The sequence below is a fragment of the Haemaphysalis longicornis genome, unplaced genomic scaffold, assembly GCF_048455015.1.
Source record: "Haemaphysalis longicornis isolate Haplotype H1 unplaced genomic scaffold, Haemaphysalis longicornis Haplotype H1 scaffold_213, whole genome shotgun sequence".
In the NCBI taxonomy this organism is placed as follows: domain Eukaryota; kingdom Metazoa; phylum Arthropoda; class Arachnida; order Ixodida; family Ixodidae; genus Haemaphysalis; species Haemaphysalis longicornis.
The window spans coordinates 311,968-335,590 of NW_027526299.1; the positions used below are offsets into that span (position 1 = coordinate 311,968).

At 48.0% G+C, this 23,623-nt stretch overlaps 1 protein-coding gene and 1 pseudogene across 10 annotated transcripts in view; one reads left to right on the forward strand and one right to left on the reverse strand.

The window, feature by feature from the left end:
- Positions 1-22,545, reverse strand: part of LOC144172453 (uncharacterized) — a 106,379-nt gene extending 83,834 nt beyond the window's left edge. For 4 of the 10 annotated variants that reach the window (XM_077701155.1, XM_077701154.1, XM_077701151.1 and 1 more), the window contains exons 1-2: positions 22,504-22,539; positions 22,207-22,332 (exon numbers count right to left, since the gene is read on the reverse strand). In XM_077701155.1, the coding sequence (XP_077557281.1) occupies positions 22,207-22,332; positions 22,504-22,533 (156 nt within the window). In that variant the 5' untranslated portion in view covers positions 22,534-22,539. Of the gene's footprint in view, positions 1-4,782; positions 4,957-22,206; positions 22,333-22,503 lie in introns of all 10 variants that reach the window. The other 6 variants (XR_013323008.1, XR_013323009.1, XR_013323010.1 and 3 more) reach the window with 6 other exon arrangements.
- Positions 6,593-9,717, forward strand: LOC144172451 (uncharacterized; annotated as a pseudogene).
- Positions 22,546-23,623: the final 1,078 nt, after the last annotated feature.

Consider the following 23,623-nt stretch of genomic DNA (forward strand, 5'->3'; position numbering starts at 1 on the left):
TAAGAAGCGGCTTGCGAAACTGCACTGTGGTTGATGGAATAAAGAAAATCTGAATTATCGTGTTTCCGACTAAAAGACATTACTTTGCATTTACTCAAATTAAGTGACATTTGCCATGTATTACACCACTTGTAGATTATGTTTAAGTCATTTTGTAAGGAAAGGTGGTCGTTAAGGCTAGTAATCGTACGATATATAATACAATCGTCAGCAAAGAGTCGTATCCGTGATGAGATGTTGAGGGGCAAGTCATTTATGTAGATCAGGAACAGTAACGGGCCCAGGACGCTCCCCTGGGGAACTCCAGAAGTAACATCAGCGAGGTGTGAAGAAAAGTTGTTGACCACGGTAAATTGTTGGCGCATAGACAGAAAGTTCCGAATCCATGATAAAGTTAAAGAATCCAGGCAAAGGGCTGATAGTTTTGTAATGAGGCGGGAATGAGCAACACGGTCGAACGCTTTTGAAAAATCAAGGAAAATGCAGTCTGTTTGTTGGTTAGCATTCATGTTAGAGTGTAGGTCGGTTGTAAATTCCAGCAGTTGTGTATCACATGACAGGCCTTTTCTGAAACCATGCTGATGGACGAAAAAAAAGTTGTTGGATTCGAGGTGTTTATACACGTTAGATGCAATAATGTGCTCCAGTAGTTTACAGCATATGCACGTCAAAGAAATCGGGCGATAATTTTCGGGTGCATGTTTGTTATTGGATTTGAAAATGGGAACAACCTTGGCGATTTTCCAGTCGGCAGGTAACAGACCTGATGTCAATGATTTACTGAAAATATGGAACAGAATTTGACTAGAGATGTGCACAGTGTTCTTTAATATTTTTGAATTGATGTTATCGACACCAGATGAAGTGGAAACTTTAAGACTGCCAATTAGTGAAGCGATGCCTTCAGGAGTAATATTAATTGGCTGCATATATCTGTAATCGTATTCGGGAACCATGGGTATGGTGGAATGATCTTCCTGGGTGAATACCGACGAGAAGAAATTGTTGAATGCATGCGTACACGCATGTTCCTGAAGGGGAACACCGTTGTCACCATGTATTACAATGTCATTATTAGAACGATTGTTTGAAATTGTCTTCCAAAACTTTCTGGGGTTATTTTTTAACAGCGAAGGTAAATCCTCAGAAAAGTATTTTTGTTTGGCACTGTGTACTGCAGAGTTATAAGTGCTCAGAAATTCCTTATATTTGGCCCATGACGACGCACTGAAAGTAGATTTAGCACTCTTATACAATCGTTTCTTTTTGTTTCGCATGTTTCTGAGTTGTCTGTTGAACCACGGATTAGATTGATCATTTTTTATTGTTATTAAAGGCACGTGTTTGTCGACCAGTTCGGCTATCTTGTTCTTGAAGAGCACCCAGCTGTCATCCACAGACCGGGAACTGAATGAGGGTAGAAAGGATTCATTGAAGAATTCCTCCAATTCTGCGTTCATTTCCCTGTAATTACCTTTGTTATAATCGCGTATTTTTTTAATGATGGCACCGGGGAATTTTAAAGGAGTGTTAAATGTAAACTGAAGGAGCTTATGATCACTGAACCCATCGATGTATGATACGGATCCTATGCTTTCCGGTGCAGTGGTTAATACAAGATCTAAGATGTTAGACCCTCGAGTGTGTTCGTCTATAACTTGAACAAGGTTGAAGTCTAGAGTTAAGTTAATGAATTCGGTTGAAGTGCTACACGGAGCTGAGAGGAGCGACCAATCAATGAGAGGGAAATTAAAGTCCCCGAAAAGGTAGACTATATCAGCAGGGCATTGTTTCAAGGCACAAGATATACTTTCACGCAGTTCCTTCAAGAAGGATGGATCGGAGTCAGGTGGACGGTAGCAGGCGCCTATTAAGACCTTAGCGGATGCTGTCACGCATGCAGCCCAAGTTATTTCAACCGAAGCATTCGTTTCAACGGAAAACGACGTTATCCCATTTCTAACTGCGAGCAGAACACCACCACCCCTCCTGTGTGTTCTGTCGTATCTGTAAACGCTGTAGTTCCTCTTTTCGTTAAAAAGTTCGCTATCATTAATGTCAGAATGTAACCAAGTTTCAGTTAGCACCAAGATGTCGCTATTACTGTCGTCCAAGTAAGAGCATAACTGGTCGCGTTTAGGAAGTAAGCTTCGAATGTTAGTGTACGTAACCGATAACGACGGCAATTCTTTAGTTGAGTGGTTCTTTGGTCGCAAAGGGTGGACGCCTGTCCTTTGCTATATGTTAGAAGCGATAACAGTATCAGTTACGGGGTCATATGTGTATGTTTTATTGTCCATGCGCATTCTATCCACCGATAGCTTGAATGTCTTATTTTCTTCTCTGGCGAAAGCTATTAGTTTTTTTCTGGCTAGTCGAGTTGAGAAGGCGAAATCTTCACCAATCGAAAAAGTCGACCCCTTAAGCCTGTGCGCCGAACCTAGAATGGTTTGTTTGTCCTTGAAGAAGCAGAACTTCGCAATTATGGGTCGGCATTTATCGGGAGCAAACCCTCCCAACCTATGCACGCGATCAAACTTAAGGGTGTCGGCGGTAGCTTTAAGCTTATCTGAGCAGAAGTTGACTATTTTCTGCTCAGAGCCAGGCCAGTCCTCCTTGGGGTCATCCTCAATACCATAAAACAATAAGTTACACCGCCGAGCCCTGTTTTCCGCATCATCACACCTTGCTGTGATAGTTGTTAATCTGTCATTTAAGCTGCTTAAAGTGTCGCTAGGTGTAGAAGATGTCGTGGTGCACTGCGACGCAACTTTATTCTCCAGTGTTCCCAGCCGTTCGGCCAGGCGCTTGAGCTCGCTATCGGTCGCATCTTGCCTCTCCTTCAGACCTTTCAGTTCAGTTAAAATAGCATCCTGCCCTGCTTCAAGCTTGCCCATACTTTCAAGGATAGAAGCAAGTGTTTCGGCCATCTTAGTTTCAAGCGTTACGGGAGAAGGTCCGGGGTTCAATTCAACATCCCCCGAGAGTAAAAGCATAAAATATACAAGGTAAGCATTTGTAGTAGCAGAGCACAACTGGTACAGAAATTTTCGCCAGGACTCGAGCATGTCGGGGGGGCACGACACCGCGAGAAAGAAAGGGTCGTCAGAACGAACACAATAAGCAGCGTGCTGTGGGTCACTAACCTGCGTCAAGAAAGGCGCTCTCATGTCTGCGTTCCTCGCGGTGACGTGCCCCGACTGACTCCGGTGCGAGAGCTTCTTAAGTAGGCATGGAGGAGTGCCGGGGCCGGTGATTGTTCTCGGGAGAAGGAGGGAAGAACAGGCTGCGACGGGGACCGGCAGTTGTTCAGCAGGGCGCGTTGGTATGTCGCCGGCCGGGGTATGGTGGGTCTGCTCGGGACAGTCGTGGGGGTCCAGGCGGGCGGCGGTGAAAATCCGGAGACTCGACGTGATGCTCGCAAGCAGGACGACCTGCGTCAAGAAAGGCGCTCTCATGTCTGCGTTCCTCGCGGTGACGTGCCCCGACTGACTCCGGTGCGAGAGCTTCTTAAGTAGGCATGGAGGAGTGCCGGGGCCGGTGATTGTTCTCGGGAGAAGGAGGGAAGAACAGGCTGCGACGGGGACCGGCAGTTGTTCAGCAGGGCGCGTTGGTATGTCGCCGGCCGGGGTATGGTGGGTCTGCTCGGGACAGTCGTGGGGGTCCAGGCGGGCGGCGGTGAAAATCCGGAGACTCGACGTGATGCTCGCAAGCAGGACGACCTGCGTCAAGAAAGGCGCTCTCATGTCTGCGTTCCTCGCGGTGACGTGCCCCCTGCTTCAGTAACGTGTTCAAAACAAAAAAAAAAATATTTAAAATATTTTATGGCATATAATAAAGTTTTATTGGTCATTCTCCACTCCATATACGCTATACCTGGGGCATATCAAATATATTCACAAATACATTTCTGCACCTCCACAAAGTAAAGGCTGGGTTTCAATTGCCGTGCAGAGAACGCACCATTCCTCGATAGTTCACCTGGAGCTTTGTGAGGCTACCATCTGTGTGGTAGCATTCAGAGCGCGGCACTACACAGAGAGCCTCCTCGGGGTCTATGCGGTACCATTCACGGGAGCTTTCCATCCTATCATAGCGGCTGTCTTCCCCTTCAGAGTCACTGTCCGTAAAAACGTCATCACTGTCCTCTTTACTTGAAGAATCAAACATACAGCCAATATCCTCATCATTCTCGCTTTCATCATCTGAAGAAGACAGATTTTTCGCACCAGAACGCCGCATGGATGAGGCCGTGTTTGTATATCGTGCGGGAAAGAAACCACCCGTTCCGCTATCTCGTGTGGAAACTCTCATTGAATACAAGCGCCAATGGTGGAACCCGTGCTGCCATCTATGTTGTAAATAGAAAAGTCATAAGCCTCTTGTAGCCTTGCAAAATACCCGTGACGAGCACAGCTCGTCATAAGCAAAATAATGGCAACTGCTCATGACGAGCTCAGGTCGTCATAAGCCCTTAAAGGGTTAATGTCCTGCCCCGAGGCAAGGTAGCTGCAACAAGAACAGAAAGCGCAGGTGCCTTGTAACTGCCACTACCACGTGCTGCCAAGCAAACGTTGCCTCAGAGAATGGATGGCTAACCACGAAAAACATAACTATGACGTGCAGAACAGCTTGCATGGTGGCACACACTGGTACGCTGTTGGTATGCAATGCAATCATGACGCTGCTCGCAATGAAAAAATTGCTGCAGCCAAGCGAACCGCAACGCTTTTAAGTAACGTTTTGGAGATGAAATAAATGTGAGCGGAAATTTCAACCAACCTCAAGGCAATTGCAAGCCTTTCGCCCGACTCGAGAGGCTCCCGGACGAAGTACTGCTGCTTGAGGTCAACCCTGTCATATGCCTTCTCCACGACAGCAAGAGGTCGAAGTTCCTCGGCGTCATTCTATAAAATATTTAAAAAAGGCGTGGTCGCCCTCCCGCAAGCGCTGCATCTGCAAATAACGGGAAAAATTGAGGCCCATACTAAGGCAGTAGTAAGACAGGCGACATCACGAACTGCGCCGAGACTTCCGAAAGGTTGAGCTACTGCTTGCTCATCATGCTCGCTATCGCTAGCATGAAGCAACGCAATTGTGCACTCATGCAATGTGTAATCTACCTCTACCATTCATTCAAAGTGGTACAAACATAAAGCTAAAGGGCTATAATATAAAATAAAAGCCCAAACAGACAGAGAATCCAGTTACTTACTGCAGTGTAATTGTAATATAAACCTTCTTGTTTGCGGAACTGGAACACTTGCCACACCCACAGCCGCCGAATTTTTTATTCTTTTTCGCCTCCTCACTGTCTCCAGCACCAACAAATGTTTCCGGAGAACCATGACCTGGTACTTGTTCATGGCTCTGGAGGTGGAGCGGTCGCACAAACAGAACACAAAGCAGCAGCAGACGAAGCTCGCAACCTCGCGCGAATATGGTGGCACACTGTTGCTCGAACAAAAGGCTTTCGTCGGCTTGATGCAACCGGCATTTTTTCTTCAGCGTTTAGACAACGCAGTTGGATGCAGTTTAGCAACGTTAAAGTCACTTAAGGGCATTTATAAACAAAAATAAACGTTTACTTTAAAGCCTAATTACAAAAAAACTCTGCACAACTTGTATATGTTGGCACAGAGCTAGGCAAGCAAGTCTGGCAACACACACCAACAGCAGCTGCGACACCCAGAGACTCAACAGCTTCTGTCGGAGGGGGACAGCTGGGAGCTCATGGTGTCGGTCGTTGCGGCTCTATTCAAGGAAGAACACCCAAGTGGCGCCTCAGAAGGGATTAAGCATGGATGCACTAAGCAGGACTGCACAGAGACCAACACAGATGGGCAAAGGCAGGATGGAGGGCCCGCAGCAGACCTAGAAGAGTGGCTTGTGTCGGTAGGAGAAACCGAGTTAAAGCGGGCTCTAACTCGTATACCGGCCCGAACAGCAACGGGTCTGGACGGCTTCCCAGCGACTCTGCTGAAGTGTCTGGGCCATGGGCAACGTGAGGCATTACGTGAAATGTCCAGCATCATTCTGGTGACGGGGCAGGTGCCCAAAGAGTGGAGCTCAAGGGAACTGGAGATCGCAGCAACTGGAAGGCCTACAGGTCAATCACGGTCACAGCGGTGCTGTACCGGGTCTTCACCCAGATCCTTCGGAGACGGCTGCAGGCATGGGCAGAACGAGAGGGGGCCCTGGGAGAGCTCCAAAACGGCTTTCGCAGGGGCAGACGACTGGACGACAACCTCTACGTCCTGACCCAGTGCATAGAGGTGGACCGCCTGCAAGGGCGGGAACTGTGGGCTGCTTTCCTGGACGTGGAAAAAGCATACGACAGGGTTGACCACACCTTACTGTGGAAGAAGCTACAGGAAAAGGGCCTGCCAGTGGAGGTAGTGGAATTGCTGCAGAGCCTGTATGCGGACACAGAAGTGGTCGTGGAATGGCAGGGCGTGTGCTCCCAGCCCGTACCTGTCGAGCGGGGCGCCTCCGTCAGGGTTGCCCTCTGTCCCCTCTGCTATTCATGCTGTTCTTGAGCGATCTGGAGGCAGAGCTGGAGGGAAGTACAATAGGCTTTGATTGGACCTATATGGAGGAGGGGAGGACAATCCACCAGCGACTACCTGGCCTCATGTACGCTGATGATATTGTCCTTACAGCGGACTCTCGTTCGGACCTGCAGCGACTCCCGGACATCTGCACCAAGCACGCAGAGCTGTTGGGGCTGAGGTTCAGTGCGCCGAAGTGTGCCATACTTCGCTGGGGCGACACGAGCGCACTACCAGAGGGAGAAGAGCTCACAGTGCAGGAGAAGCTCGCGGAAAGGCACTGCGCAGCCAGAACATCCTGAGGGCCCGAATCCTCTGGTCCTTCAACAGGGTGGAGGTTGTCAAAGGCCTCTGGAAGATGGTGCACGTTCCGGTGCTCACATTTGCTAATGCAGTGCTTTGCCTGTCATCAGCCACCCGGGAGTACTTCGAGAGAAGACAGAGGGTGACTGGACCTGGGTGCCCACCGGTCGACACCAAATGAGGCAGTCCAAGGGGATGTGGGCTGGTCCTCATTTGAGCCACGAGAGGCCGTAGCCAAGCTTCGACATCGGCTTCGACATCCGCGCATGCTCACTAAGCAACACGCTCTGGGCACACCGGGTTCACCGGTGTATGCTGCTCGCAGGTGACGCCACAAGGTGGAAGAAAAGGGTGCGCGCACTGGCCCACAAGAACGAGGTGCCGCTACCGGTCTTGAATAACACCAAGGAGACCAGCCTGAGCGGGAAACAGCTGCAGGAGCGAGTGGTAGCAGCGGAAACGAGAAGATGGGCGGACAGGGCCGTGGCGAAACCATCTCTCCGTCTGTAGGCGTCACACAAACACTCTATTTCCCAGGAGCACTTCTACGACAACTTGCCAGGAAGTGCGATGTTCGAATCGCGCGCTGGGGTGTTGAGGACGCGGATGTGGAGGCGGAAATGGGACGATGCGGAGGAGGTGATGAGGAGGCAAGTCACCTGAAGAACGGGAACGTCTGTTGACCAGCTTTTGCGAGATGCTGCATGCACCTACACATAGCACGTACAACGAGGCAAAGGAAGAATTTGACAGGTACGCAAGTGCAGAAGCTGCCAGCTATTTCACAAAAAACTGGGGTAGCATTACTGACATGTGGGTGCGGCACCTCTGTGATCGCGAGTTTACAGGAGGTAACAATACCACCAACCGTGTTGAATCGCATAATGCGAAAATTAAAAATGTCTTGTCATCTTCATGTAAGCTCCATGAAGCGGTACGTGGGCTCTTAAAGATTTCAACAAGCATGTCACAAGAAGCACATCACAAGACCTCCCTCTTGAAGACGTGTGACTTTCACTGCCACGAAGTGCAATGAGGTGTACAGGACAGAAGCAGTGCAGCAAGAAACTGACACCGTATGCCTGCAAATTAGTGAGCGAGGAGCTGGCCAAGTTGCATGATGACCCTCGACAGATAAAACAGCTGTCAGCTCATACCTACGCTGTACTGTCGACATCTGGTGACATCTGGCCCGATGTTTCATTTGAGAACAATTCATGCAGCTGTACCACCTACTCTAAAATGAAGCTGCTTGGTCGGCACATGCTTGCTGTGTGTGTAAGGTTCAATTTAGAGCCTTGTTTGGAGGAGGTTGTCAGCAAGCGATGGTTCAAGTCATACCAGGTTGAGTGTCTTGGTAGCACTGTAGAAAGGAACCATCAAGAAGCTGATGCCAGGTCTGGAGCAGGCAGTTCTGGGGAAGTACAAATAGTCGCCATGCCAGGACCCTCTTTTGAGAAAATGAACAGAAATCAACGCTTCAACTATGCGATGAGGACGCTCAACGCTGTCGCGGTAACCTAGCCGACTGCCAGCCAGATGTCTTTGCAGCGAGACTGGCTTTTTTAGAGTCGGTAAATGCTGCATGGCTGAGGCAAGAAGACTAAGCACTAATGCATCATGAAGATAAAAAAAAATGATGTACCAGGAAACGCCAAGGTGCAAGATGCCTGCGCCACTGATACATTGCATTCTAGGCACGTCCTGCAGGTATCGATTGATAAGCCCGCTGGTGACAACCGGCGCACTAGCAGCAGCAGTGCGACTGTTGGAACGGCAGCAATAGATGCAAGCCAAGAGATGACAGCATCTAATTCCTCGTGCGAAATAAGACTCCCTCAAGTCAAGAGCCGAGGTCGTCCTTGCAAGAGACTGCTGCAGAACCGGGCAAAGCGAGCAAGGGAAGTTGATGATGGCAGTCCTGTGCCATTCAAGCAGCTGTCCAAAAAGCCACGAGCAAAATGTAAGTCAGTCAGACGTGCATTGTGGTGTTTAATCTATCTTAACTTTGGTTTGTTTTCGTTGCAATTTTATTTTTCCAGTGCTGTTGGCAGGCTTCATCGACAGGAACCTGTGCCAGAAGGTGGTGGATGGGGAGTACGTTCAGCAGGAGGAAGACCTTGAAGTGTGCCCAGAAGCCCTCCCCAGTGCTCTGCTGGACTGCAGGGTATCTTTGCCGAAACTAAAGAAATACGTCTCTCCTGATGCATGGTCCCTTTTAAATTCATCGGGTAAGCAAATCATAAAATATTCTGTTTCCATTCTTTGCTTTTTCTTAAGCACCGCTTTTTTATTTCTCACAGTTGCTGTAAAGAAGCAGAACAAACTTCGGACTTGCAGCCTGTGCAAGGAGAAAGATGATGGAAAAATTACCATGGTTTGCTGCGATCAATGCCTGGAATGGTTTCACTGGTGAGTCCATGTTTCCCTTGTATTGAAGTGCTATTCTGTGTTATGAAAAATGTTAAGCTGCTTCACAAGAAACTCTGTGAACTATAGAAAAAGACGTAACCATTTAACTTGTAGTCTTGTTCTCTTGTTTTCATTTTATAGAAAAGCCTCCTTCCCACGATTACGCTTATTAGTGATCTCCGAGGCATAACAGTAGCAAAGTGGTAATCTGATTGTCAGTAACATTGTGAAAATTTAAGTGCAAGATGCTTGCAAGATAAATGCAAGATCAGCGCTCGGCCCGTCGTCTTTCTGTGTCCTTGTTTATATTCACGCTATAGCTATTTTTAAAAAAGCAAGATAAAACTTTACAGTGCCTCAGCATACAAAGGGAGCACCAGGTTATTGCATAAGCGTTGTATCATCATTATCTGCACTGTGCATTCATTTCCACATATTCCAGGCCGTGTGACGGAGTTACCAAGGAAACTGCAAGGAAGCTGTGGTACTGCACGCAATGCACTGGATGCCCTGGAGAGTCTTCTGCCACTGGCTAAATTTGAGTCATGCGAGCACCTTTTGATAATCTTGTATGGTATGGCTGTACAGAAATAAATTCTATCATGTGCACAGAGCCCTTTTAATGCTAGATACTAAGCGACATTACAAAAAGAATCCACACTATCTGCATGGTCTCAGCATGGTGAAATACATTAACTTCTTGGTATTGCACAACATTACAGTACCACCAAACAACTTGCATCATGTAAGAGGTTGCATTTTGGCGCCAAATAGAGATGCCAAATGTACAGCCGTCATATCCCTGCATGTTAAATCGGACAAAAAAAGGAATTGTGATTACCAGGCCACATTTTGACCAGGTTAAACTCGTAGCGATACACATTTTTTCTGGTAGGCATATTTTGCCGGGAGCTATTAAAATATATATTCTAGGAACTAAAACGATGGCCCTTTAGTCTGTGGGCTATTACTGACGGGCAGAATTTTGCTATCAGCAGCACTGTTTTCGTAACCTTTTCTCTGTACCTAACACCCAAGCAACTCCAATACAAGAAGTGTATCGCATCAGCACTGACCCCATAACCAACACAACTCAGCAGGACATCCGCATGACCTAGACCCATAGTTACAAAAGTGCTCAGGGTTGAACCAGCGCTCTCGACCCCAACAAGTGCAAGCAACCACTGGGCTGCGCCACGTAGGCCATGGAAGAACTGACAGTGAGGCATAAATACCAGCCATAAATAAATTAACACTAGGTATCAGTACTGCAGTCATAGTAGTGAAGCAAGTGACTAAGAATTTTACAGTGCTGGCAAAATATCCTGCCAAAAAGAAAAAAAAAGGTTGCGCCTTTAGGTATGGGACATACCCAATCAGGGACACTTTAAACTGGCAGGGGCTTTGTAAAAGCCCATGCCAGGTAAAGTGTCCGCAGTGCAACTAACTGGCAATTTTTCACGGCAGTAGGCGAGAGGCGAGATGGAGATGTCAAGAGTGACCGCTGGGGTTGCTTTCACGCCCGCATCACAGCTCACAGTGGGAGGCAACAATATGCCTCGACTTTTAACCAGCCCACCAAACCGCCTTTGCTGAATAACTAGCCAGAGTCACTGTCGTTGATTAATCATAGCGATGAAATTTGACACGGGAAGACCGCTCCCATCGTGACTTGTGATGTAAGCACAAAAGGGGTTTCCCGGGGGGTCTTGCCAACCGCTGAAATGTTCAAAATGTGCTTGCACGACAAAACAATCACACACATAATTGCTGTAGGATGTTAACTGAGAGGACGATCGCGAACCAACCAAGCATCGCCTGCTGAACCGAGCCTTTAGTGTTTTTTTTTTGTTGTTGTTGTTATTATTTTATGGCATTTTCACGTTAGTTACATCGTTATCCGCTAGATGGCGCGGGCGTGTCACGTCGTGCGTATAGCCTTTTCCGGTCTGAGTACACGACGTCGTGCGTACAGCATTACTCTTTTTTTATTGTTGTTATTGCGTCATTTTGCCCCTGGGAATTGGTTCTGTGCCCGAGTTGGTTTCTTTCCACGTAGATGATACTCGCGTGATACGTTGTCGTGGCCGGTTATTTAAATCAAGTAAGTGTATCGTCGAAGTGTCCCTCGGCGTCGCGTTGTCTGTTTCTCTGAGCCAGCTCACGAATGAAGCCGTCACCTTGAGCCCTCGCCGGTGAAACGGCGACAACAAGACGACACCGATCTTTTCCCTAACGATCGAGGACGAAGTGTGACGCCACTAGTTGTGCGCCCCCATATCCTACAAGAAAACAAGTCACGTTGCTGTCAGCAACAACATGCAGCAAAAGAGTTCACCAAGCGAGGATATGCCGTGCTGTGATGCAGCGAATTCAGTGATGTGGAAATGATTGTGTGCATTGGGGTGCCACGCTGGACGTACCACATTCGGCTTGTTATTTCGGTGACAGGTAAATGCGCAAACGAAACGTGGTCAAGCTCACTGTGTTCCGGTACATCTACAAATTCCACGGTAACGGAGAGAGAGAGAGAGAGAGAAAACCTTTAATGAAAGCTAAAGAGGTCAGTCCCACTAACGGAGAGTTTGTTTTATGGTAAAGGCGAGATTCGCCATTGCACTTAGCCCTTGATGGCCGAGTGCGATGCTTGCACGGGAAGCAATTTTTTGCAGGCAGCTGTATGATGCGGGCTTCCAAATACAAGTGCCTTACATACATACTATTACATATTGCATACATACTATTTTACATTGCCTAACTGGTGAAAAGAGCAAACTTTAAATCATAAATCAGCGGGAAGCTGAAGGCATGTAGAGTTTGATAACTGCACGTCGCAGGCATTATAGCTACAGCAAGTGGTGAGCCCGTCTTATATACACCTCCTGCAGTTGTAACTGCCCTACCTGGCCTAACTGCACCCAGTGATGCTACAGGACGAGAATATTAACAGATAAGCCATTTGCAGTGTCGTGGTATTTTATTGTCCCTCTGTTTTCTTAGTGCAGGAACACACCCAGCTCAGTATCATCACACACTTAATAAATCAGAGCAAAGCGAAGTTCATCCAGCTGTGAGTGGTCATAGCGCTGTATTCTTATTTTTATGGCGAGCCTTCCCTAACCAAAACACCTTTTCACATGGTGTTATACACCCACGACTACTATTTCCGAGACCCACTTTGGGTTGCCCATAGAAGCAGCCATTCCACTGAGAGAAGGAAGAGTCACCTATGCAAGTCTTCCTCATCAAGATGCCAATAGTCGGCTGTACTCATGCTATTTACACTCCAATCGCCTTTGGAACTCTCAGCTGTGCATTGTGCTGTCAAAACTGCAAATGCTCAACGCAGGAACACACATGTACACTAGCTCAATCAGTGCAGTAAAGCACTGGGACAGGAAGATGCTTTGAGTCCTCCAGCATATTCATGGTCACCATTCAATATTTCTATCCGGTGATTTCAAAGACACAGCCTGAATGCTTCTAACCACTTTTCCAACCACATTGGTAGTCCATGCTGGTAGACCATGGTAGACCATGCTGGTAGTTAAGGTTAATATTTGGGGGGAAACTTATTCGAGACTCATTTTATTAATTTTACAGTTATTTCAAATAATAAGTTGTTTGAAGAGCTTGGAAATGTTTTTGAGTGTGCTTATGAAAACGTCGCCTTTGTGGTGAACCGGTGCACCGACCATCAGCTACACTTTAACAAAAGTTGTCGCTGAGCGAGTTGGTTCGTACTTGAAGAAAAAGGAAAATGTGGTGTAACACAGTCGTGGACGAAGACAAGATAGGATGGATACAGGCGCCCGTGTCTGTCGTATCTTGTCTTCGTCGAAGTACGTTTTGTTTCTCTTTTTCGTCAGCTACAACTTCCACAACAGCATATTAGCAGATCAGCCATACGTTCCTTCAACTCCGGCGTGACTAACGTTAGGTATACGATCACACACTGCCAGCTCGTTCAACGAACCCACAGTTGCCACGGCTTACGGCTACCACAGAACAGGGAGGATTATGGCTACCTCGTGGCTCGTTAACATGGTAAAGCGTAGTGAAGAAAGCAATTCCAAAAAACTGCTTAAGAATCCAATTGCCATGCCAGCGTAAGCCAGAAGCTGTGGTCTTCCCATAACCCCCCTCCCCCCGATGACATGGATTCCCAGGTGCAGTTTCCTCTCCAACCAAGAAACTCTATGCCTTCCGGCACTTTTCCCAAAGCGGGCAGAAATTTACCGGTAAAATAACGCCCGCGAAAATGTGCCGGCAGAATAATCACGTGGTCAGGGCCAGCCCATGGGAAAGAACTGCCGGCAACTTTTCTGCCGGGCTAATCTGCCGGCTGCGGCAAAACAGGCGCAGCCAAACATTATTGCCACTTTTCAGTACGAGGAAGTCGTATACATTCCAGCATGAATGGCCTAGGTCCTAGCAGGCGTCGTGAAATCACCCGCCCACCCCCGTCCTAACACCCAGCCCAGTGTACCACGAGTGCTGGCCCCTTCGACTATTCAAGAAGTTAACATAAGGGAGTGGCTAGTCTGCCGGCAGCCGGGAGAAATACGTTTTCGAAATTCTCTCGGCAGTCGAATTTCATTGGCTGATGGAGTCATGTGCAGTGTTGCGAGATTGGGCTATTTACAGCCAAACTGGGCGACTTATTTTCTGGCGTCGTTTTAGACGACGTGGCTACGTGGCTGTTTTTGGGCTACATCTTTACAAATGATATCCCGCTCTAAAAAGCGTGTTTTAAGGATGCGCTACGTTTGGTAAGCGTTGCACTGGGTGCTGAATGTGCCGATTTTTGTTGGTTGGGTATGCAGCGTACTAAAGGCTACAGAACTAAGTTAGACAAAGGCTAGAGTTGTTAGAGAACTTTAAGTTCTTAAGGCCCTGCTATGTTCACAACGCACCTTTTACCACATTTCACAAGGTCGTTTCTATGGTCACAGCACGATGCGGCACATCAATCCTCGAGTGTGAGTATGTGGCGTTGCAGGCGGTGCACTCTTCTCTTGCATTGAGCGACAATGTCAGCGAATTCTGGAGGGCTGTCGCGAAAGCTACTAACAGTGTGGGTGAAGCTCTTTTTCCTAACTTGTCAGCGATGGTGTTTGCACTTCTTTGTTTACCTGCGTAGAACGCCGCTGTAGAGAGAGTGTTCAGTCTCATGACTAACAAAGACAAACCACAGAAACAAACTCACTGTGCGGAATCTGGAAATGATTCTGCACATTCGGTGTGGCTTGAAAGAGTACTTCGGCTGCTGTAACAATTTTAAGCCAAGCGAGCGCTTTTTGGAGAAATTTAACAGTGCTGCCATGTATGAGGTGTAATATGTTCCTAGAGCATCGGGTGGTGTGCGACGATGTGCAATATTTTCCTAAACTTGCTTTACATCAGTTTACTTGTAATCACAAGGAAGTCGGCCAGTGTTTTTCAGTCTGACTGTTATCAATCTGGCAGCAAGTTGTATGTACGGCGAGGTTTGCTGTGCTTTCTTGCATGTCTCATGTCAGTTGTATTTACACGGAAGTTAGCTAGTATTTTCTTCTCTGATTGGTATCAATTTGGCAGCAAGTCTTGTGCTTCGAGGTGTGTGTTTTCATTCTTGCTGTATCTCCATGGATGTGTATTTAGAAGAAATTCACTGAGTGTCTTTTTTGTCATTGATAGATTAAAAGTATCTTGCTGTTTCTCAAGTTATTTGTATAGGCGTAAAAGCCTTGTTTTTTTCTGTCACAGTAATTCTAGGTAATAAAAAACTGTTTGTACCACTTTGCAGTGCATGGTTTTTGTACATCAATCTTGGCTACATTGGGCTATGTACTATCTGTGCCCGATTGCATGGGTGGTATGGTGGCTAGAAGGGAGAGGTGAGAGAAACGCGGAGGGCGGCGCATAGCGCCGGCTGAAGCAGTAGTTCATGCTAGCGACAGGTGGCGCGCAAGTGACAAGGTAGATGCCTTTTCGCGGCCAGCAGCGCAGCGAAGAGTAGGAGAATCCTGGTCGTGTGCGTTGTGTTAGCTTGTTCGGAGGCGTATTCTAGGATATCTGCCGTCAGTGTTATCGAGCGGACCAACGTTTAATTGTCATCATGACATAAGCGACGATGGATAAGCCTCCGAAGCGCCAAAAGCATTGCTTTGCTCCCGGGTGCGTGAGCGGGTATGTTTCTTCGCGGAAGAAAGGCAAAAAAGCGTCAGTTTTCGGTGTACCAAAGGATGAAGAAAGGTTCAGGGCTTGGCAGCGGGCCATTCCACGAGCGGACAAACCTCTTGACAAAGCGTCAGTGCTGTGCGAGTTACACTTTGAGCCGAACTTCATCGTGCGGGATTATACCCATGTTGTGAATGGCGAGGTTGTCAAAATTCCACGCGATTGACCCAGCCTCAGCGAAGATGCAGTACCAACGATTTTTCCCAACACGCCTCATTACCTATCAAAGAAGCTACCACAGAAGCATCAGTCAAGAACTTCCAGAGGAGAGGTACTGGGAAAAAAAAGAAAGCTAGACGACGACGCACAACATGACAGTGCTTCGTTGGAACACGACGGCATCAGCGACGCAACCGCGGACAACACAGTTGCCGACGACACATGCACCTTGGATAAACTGGACTATCTACACAGCGAGAAGCTGCCCAGCAGGTATTGGTCTAGGAATCTTGTCGTGGAAGCCCCCCGGTCTGTAGCATTTAGCATTTGTGCGCAGGCTGGTGACACTGTGTGCTTCAGGAAGCTGGTGCTGTGTTCGGCAGAGGACACTCATTACCACTGTTCGGTGTTTGTGCAAGGTGTGTGTTTGAAGAAAGAGAACTTATCGGACGCTGAGTCTGTAGAAATGCTGCTCCATTCTGTAGAGCACATGAACGCATGCTGTGGATTCGAGAAAAATGTACTGGAGGAAAAAGGTCACAACTTGACTCGGCCAAAGCATAGAGTGCATGGGAATAGCATGCACAGCAAAAGCTGCTCAGGAGCATCGCTGGATGAAAGGGCATGCATTCAGTGCAGATACCTGAGGAAACTGCTTTTGAATCAAGCGTCATATAAAAGAAGGAAAGCAAGAGGGACTGCTGCCTTTAGCGCTGCAAAAAAGGTCATGAAACGTGACCAGGAGTTACGACGTGAAAAAGCAAAGGTGGGGAACCTAAAGGGAATGCTCACAAAAATGAAAGAAGAAAATGCGGCCATTTCATCGCAAAAAGTCAAAGAAAGGCTCTCTGGGCTTCCCCAAAAGCAGCAGCAGCAGGTTCGCACGTGCTTCAAAGCCTCCGGTAGGAAGGGCACTCAAGGAATGAAATACAGCCAAGAATGGATACTTGAGTGTATTTTGATGCGGATGAAAAGCCCGAAGCTTTATGAGCATATCCGGAAGCATAAAATCATGGTGCTCCCAAGCAAGAGCTGCTTGCTCAAGTACATGAAAAACTATAAGAGCAGCTTTGGTTTGAACGAAAATTTGTTTGCTGCAGTTTCAGAAAAAAACAAAACTATGGATGAATTTGAGAGGCATGGGGGCATCCTGATAGATGAAATGAAGCTTTCGGAGAATCTAAAAGTTACCAACAGTGGGTTCATTGAAGGCTTTGTTGATCTGGGTGCCTACACCTCTCTAGATCAATCCATGTAGAGATGCGATCATGGTTTGGTTGTACTATTCCAGCCATTTTCCGGCCACTTTCAGCAGATCCTTGGGGTCTTTGGTTCCCGCAGCAACGTGAAGGCGGACGTTCTTTCGAAGATCATACTGGACGCAACGCTAGCTGCAGAAAAAGCTGGCCTGTTTGTTGATTTCGTCACAACAGATGGTGCTGCGTGGAACCGGAGTATGTGGCGGCAGTTTGGAATCAACGGAAGCCCGAAAAAAACGGTCTGCAAAGTCAAGCATCTTGCAGATGAGACTAGAAGCCTGCATTTCCTGTCTGACTTCCCTCACCTGGTGAAATGTGTCAAGAACAGTGTTGTCAAGACAGGCCTCGAGATACCAGAGGGAAGGGTCAGAACGGACGTGGTGAAAGAAGCTTGGAAATGTGATAATAGTAATGTTGTCAGACTACAAGCAATGCCACATGTAACAAGGGCTGTCATAGAACCCAATGAGTTCGAAAAAATGAAGGTGAACTATGCTTTCACTTTTTTCAGTGATGAAGTTCTCAGGGGGCTGTCTGTATACAAAGAAGATATTGAAGATACGTGTGGCAGCGGCTCCACCGAAGCAACAGTCTCCTTCGTACGCAGGATGTCCAAGCTCATTTCTGCAATGACATCAAGGTGCAGCCGTGATGCTATGCGTCCGAAATCGCAAGCTCTCAGTGAAGTGGAAAATTTTCTTTCCTACTTAAACGCTTGGGAATCTGAAGTAAAGCTGGGCTTCATCAGTAAAGCAACTGCGGAGGGGCTGCGTGTCACATTAACAAGCACAATATCCATTCTTGACTACTGCACAGGAAAGTTGGGCTATAAGTATTTGCTGACTTCACGCATGAGCCAAGACCCACTGAAAAACATTTTCGGGATCCTACGACAAATGTCCGGAAGCAATGACCATCCGACTCCAGCGCAATTCCTACTTTCAGCAAACTGCCTGTCCTTTTGTAGCTTAGCGAAAGCACCAGGTAATGGAAATGTGCCGCCGACTGTACTCAAGAGCCTACTGGATAAAAAGGAGAACCCGAAAGAAGCACAGTCAAGGCTTGATCAGCTGATGGACGTAGGGTGCCTCAATGAGGTACATGAGCTACTGGAATCATGTGATATGCTCCCCGACCACAGTTCAATCGCTACAGCCAGGAGTGACTCCAGAATAACTTATTATGTGACTGGCTATGTTGCCCGCAAAATGCTGAGCAAGACAAAATGTGAAGGCTGCTCAAAAGCACTGCTGCTACCTGCTGGATGTGAGAGAAGCCTGCCTTACAAAGGAAATTGACAAGGGTGGACTGCTTTACCCCTCTAAAGACCTCCAGCAGGCCTTTGTCGCAAAGATTGAAGACGCGTTTACTTATTGTTTTAGCCACAACAAGCTTAAAGCAAATAGTTACCTTGATTTGATCTCATGCCTGGCCCAAAACCGCATAAACTTTGTCGGCTGCACCCAGCATAGGCAAGATGTCACAAACAGTCTGATCAAATTCTACACGTTGACGAGACTACACTTCCTTGTGAAAGCTCAGAATCGGGCAATGCAGGAAAGGAGGCAGAGAATGCACTTCCTCAAGATGTGTCGTGTTACTTGAGCTTTTCATTCTATTTCTACCAGTATCCATTGCTTCTGTGTAAATTCTGCACACGTTTTGCCTCATAGGTGCATAACTGGAATAAACAGTAATTGTTTTCAACCCGAATACGATGTGTCTTATTTTTTTTTACCAGAAATATTGGATGATATAACCTGGTGACCATCGCGCTCAACTCAGTTTAGGATCCACCACTCTAGACACAAGTTAGCCCTGGTAAGCACGCACCAAAAGACAGCTAACAGCGAGGAAACACTCCCCTATGCTTTCTTGGTTTCGCATGATGGTTGGTTTACTTAATGAGCGTTGTCACGCGTTCACTACAACACGTCTCGGTTACTCTAGCACGTCTGATCAAAAATAGGTGAATCCGCAGATTTCGCGCTAGGCTGCTGATACCAAGGTCGCTGGTTCGATTTTGACTGCGGCGTCCGTATTGCGGTGCAGACGAAATACAAAAATTCCTGTGTGAACGCCATGTCGCCACACGTTAAGGAACTACATGTGGTCTAAATTAGTGTGAAGCCCTTCCCCACGGCGTCCCTTAAAGCTCGTATGTCTTTTCAGGACGTTAAGCACCTCAATTTATGGGTGAGTCGGTATTTTAGTTACGAGTCGTCGGCCACCCGTTTGAATGGGGGTGACTGTAACAGTAAAACCAGAGTCCTTCAATGCTTTTCTGGTCACGAAACTCCGGCCGAAGTTTCATTCAGGGACAAAAGCTGCCGCTAGGATCGCCCCTGTTAACGTGAAGGCTTCGCCGGCGGTCGACGACGCATGCGGGCCTGCGGTTTCTCCGTCGGCAACGCGTCTACTTTCATCTGCTCTTCATTTCCACCAGTAAAAATGCGAGCGAAGTTTTTGAGTCCACTTTTGAGTCAGTCAGTTGTTGTTTTTGAGTCATTTGTTGTCCCGAAGCTCAGCTGTGAAACTGATGCAAGACCACGGGTGTTACTGAGGCGCATATGTTGCAGTGTTCGTTCATTCCGGCAAGCACCGCTACATTCTCTCTTCGAAAAGGCGGTCATCTGCATTTTCAATTTTTGACTAGCCTTTGCAGCCGCCTGCATGATTTGAGTGAACTAGCGCCAGAATTAAATCTGTATTCACCCCTGGGCGCGACATATGCTGTGCTGAGCAAATAGGTGTGCAAACGTACAGCACGTTGGGTTAGCGCTGTGTTTGCGCTATTTTATAGCGCGCGAATAATGTAAAACTATAATCGAGATTCGGAAAGTTAGCGTGGACAGCAGGGAAGAAAACGCTCACGAAATGGAAGCAGAAAAATGGGCGCGCGGAGGGGCCAGGGTAGGAGTAAATGCTACAGTTTTGAGCTACTTTCTCGGCTGTTCTCATAGGCATAGGGTGTCAACAGATAAAAACTCGCCCGCTCAGTGCCTGTCACACCCCTCCCACCCAAACGGCAAGTTAAAAAACATTGATTGATTGATTATGAGGTTTAACGGGCCGACGCTACACCGGCAATGGGGAGCGCGCCGTAGTGTAGCGCTCTGGATTAATTTTAACCACTCAGGTATCTTTAACTTGCGCCGAAATTTCGAACACACAAGCGTTTTCTCCTTTCACCTCCATCAGAAAAGCGGCTGGGAACCCGCGTCCTTGGGCTTATCAGCACAACGCCTTAGCCCCTGGGCAAGCGCGGCGGGCAAGTTAAAAAAAATATATGCAGGCAAAGATAGCCATGCTCCGCTTTCCAAATTCAAAATATCTGGTTGGATAACCAAAATCACAGTAGCTGCAGTCCGATCTTTGTGCGGCGACGAAACGCGGCGACGAAACGCGACAACGTTTAGCAGACGGATTTTCCAGTTGTGAGCGCGATCGTGGCTTGGGCTTCGTAAGATACGCCGGCAGGTTTTCAAATATCCGGGGCAACGCGGAGCTTGAGCTTCTCGCTGCAGAAGCACAGGTTGTCCACTTATTTTGAACTCATCGGCTCGAATAATGTCCGTGGGGTCGAAATATTTCCCGAACACACGAACGGCCTTCCACTCGAAGCTGAAAGCGTCCGTCTCCTGTCGTGGAATGGCTCGCTTCCATCTGTCGCGTTGTTCGCGGTCGCTTGGGAAGCAGAACAACGAAGCCTTCTCCGTTGTATTCCGATAGCCAGACCGGCAACCAGGTACACAGCACGTCAGAAGCATGGTAGTTCACATAGTTTGCCAATCGTGATGAGTTTAGAAAGCTATATCACACAACAAACACCAGCAAGCTCGCGCTCCAACGCACGGCAAATACGGCCGCCGCCGTCCAAGCCGCCTTCACCAGACTCGTAGCGCCACCGCGCGGGAGCATTGGTCCCCATATGAAGCTCTCCCATAGCGTTACGGAGAAGTTTCGTGACCAGAAAAGCATTGAAGGACTCTGGTAAAACCTTCTGACAGCAACACCCGCGCAGATACTACACATGCGCGCGGCTAAGTTCGCCAATCGCATCTGCTATTTATAACCTTACTGTTAATATGAAGTGAAAGCGATGCAGATAAAAAAAAAAAACATTGGAGCTTAACCGCAACACCACTGCAAGAGACGAGCAATGCTGCCACGGAAATTTCTGCTAGCCGACCCCTCGCTGTCGGCGAGAAGTTCGCAACGTTCACGCAGTTGGATGAAAGAATGTCCAGGTACAGCGTAGAAAACTGTGTGCGGCTTTGGGAACGCAAAGCTCTGACCATCGAGGCAGCAAGAAAACGAGTGGTTAGGTTAGGTTAGGTTTTCTTGTGTTTTTCAAAAGTAACTGACTACAGTGACGGGGCCCCGTCACTTTAAAATCTGCACTACAGTGACGGGGCCCCCTCAATATAACAAAATCAAAACCAGCCGATTAGCCGCCGTTTCTCGTTGTGGGATTTGGTGCAGTGGTTCAGCCGCTAACTACGGACGTTGTAGTCCGTGGTTCGATTCTCGCATCGTGTTTTTTTTTTTTTTTTTTTGTATGTGTGTGTTTGTGTGTGTGTGTGTGTTTGGCCACGTGGTTAGCGTTTTGTAACAGCAAATAAATTTTCACGCGGTGAGAGCAGTCGGTCTTGGTTTTTTACTCAAGCGGCCGAACCGCTCCCGAGCCAAGGCCGACGTAGCCATCGCCAGTTACGCCCGATCTCCTGTAATTATTACCAGTGATTAATAATTAACAGTGACTCTGGCTAGTCAGTGAGCGGAAGCGGTTTGGCCGGTTAGGTAAAAATCAAGACCGACTGCTCTCGCTGAAATATTGTGAAGCGGGCGTCGGGTGGCGGCTTGGAGATCCGTTCGGATAGGGCTAGAGTTAGTCCGACCATCTGTAATTGATAATAATGAGTAATAATTATCAGTGATTCTGGCTAGTCAGTGAGCGGTAGCGGTTTGACCGGTTGGGTAAAAATCAAGAGAGACTGCTCTCAACGCGAGCAATTGCGTTTCCTCTGGACGGAACTTTTGGGGCCCCGTCACTGTAGTGCAGATTTTTAAGTGACGAGGCCCCGTCACTGTAGTGCATATTTTAAAGCGACGGGCCCCGTCACTGTAGTCAGTACCTTTTCGAAAACGTATTCTCCCGGCTGCCGGCAGAATACGAAAAGTTTAATTTTTCCCGGCACTTTTGACGTCACTTCATCAGCCAATGAGATTCGACTGCCGGGAGAATTTCGAAAACGTGTTTCTCCCGGCTGCCGGCAGAATAGCAAAAACAAGGAGACCTCACCGGCATTTTTCGTCCCGCAGTCTGCTGCAAAACAGCGGGTGGCTGCTTTCACACGGTTGCACCAGGTTGCACGTTGGCCAAGTCTCGTGCCCCACCTTGACGGCGCATACTGCGCACTCCGCTGTGAGCAATGGATGAAAGGAAAGGATCTGTGTCAACAGGTTTCCGCCTATCTTCGCAGGCGGCGCGAGAGACTTTCACCTTGAGCGCATATCCACTGTAGAATTGACGACAGAACAAAACGGAACAGAAATACCACCAGCCATGGAGCCACCAGCACACTTCAACTTACCGTTGACAACAGGACATCGGTCGGCAGCATGGATGGTCGGCAGCATGGTCGGCAGATGCCAAATGCCGCGCCACGTGACACCGCTGACGCCGATTGGCTCCGTTTTCCAGTCCATTTGACATACAGATCGCTCGATGGCGCTAGCCACCAACCCTTGACGCGCGCGCGAGAACAAGTTGCTACGACCTATTTTTAAAAAGCGTCTTACAGAAAATGTAAAGTGTTTATAATGTTGCATTAGTTTAGTTTGTTTTCACTCGCGCTGGGCTACAGGCGCTTGTAAAGCCTGGAACGAGGTGGCGCTCGTTGTACTCTCCCTTCCTACTTCATGTCCTACTCGTACTACTTCCCTGCTCGGAGGCATAGAGTTTCATACAAATAACTATTGTATGAAACTCTATGCTCGGAGGTTCCTCGCGCGCTCGAGCAGCCTGCAGCTCTTTAAATTTTCTTGTAATTTCTCACTCTGTTTGCAGCTGTTTGGTTTCTCTCGGCTACCAAAATATGAATGTAAAAGCAGGAAGCTTCAAGGGGCGTCGAAATGGAATCGATGACGGTACCTTTTGCATTTGCGTCAAACGTGCACTGATAAGCGCTTTTTTGTTATCATCTGTAAATTTCTGCCCGAATGTACGTATTGCAGTGCGCAATTAGAACTCAGTAATTTCTGTGGGCAGTAGTAGCACGTGGGTAAGCGAAGGTAGAACCAGAACTGAACCTGCCAGGGTGGCCCAGTGGTTATGGCGCTGTGCTGCTGAGCCCAAGGTCGCGGGTTCAATTCCCAGACGCAGCGGCCGCGTTTCCGGTGGAAGTGAAAAGCTAGAACGCCGTGTGTCGAGATTGTTGCTCACTTTAAAGATCCCCAGGGAGTCAAAGTTAATCCGGAGCCCTCCACTACGACGCGCCTCATAGCCTAGCTGTAGCTTCGGCGCGTTAATCAATCAAATCAACTAGTAGTGAGAACGAAACCCTTGCTTCGCACCTACCTGCAATTTTCGTTCGTTGCGAACGATCAAATTTGGCGGGAAAGCAGATCACGTGACCGAAATCGCTTCGCGCCTCGCTGCGCACTCCTCCCCGTTCTATTTTCCTCCCATCCTCCGATGGCGAACACGGGCAG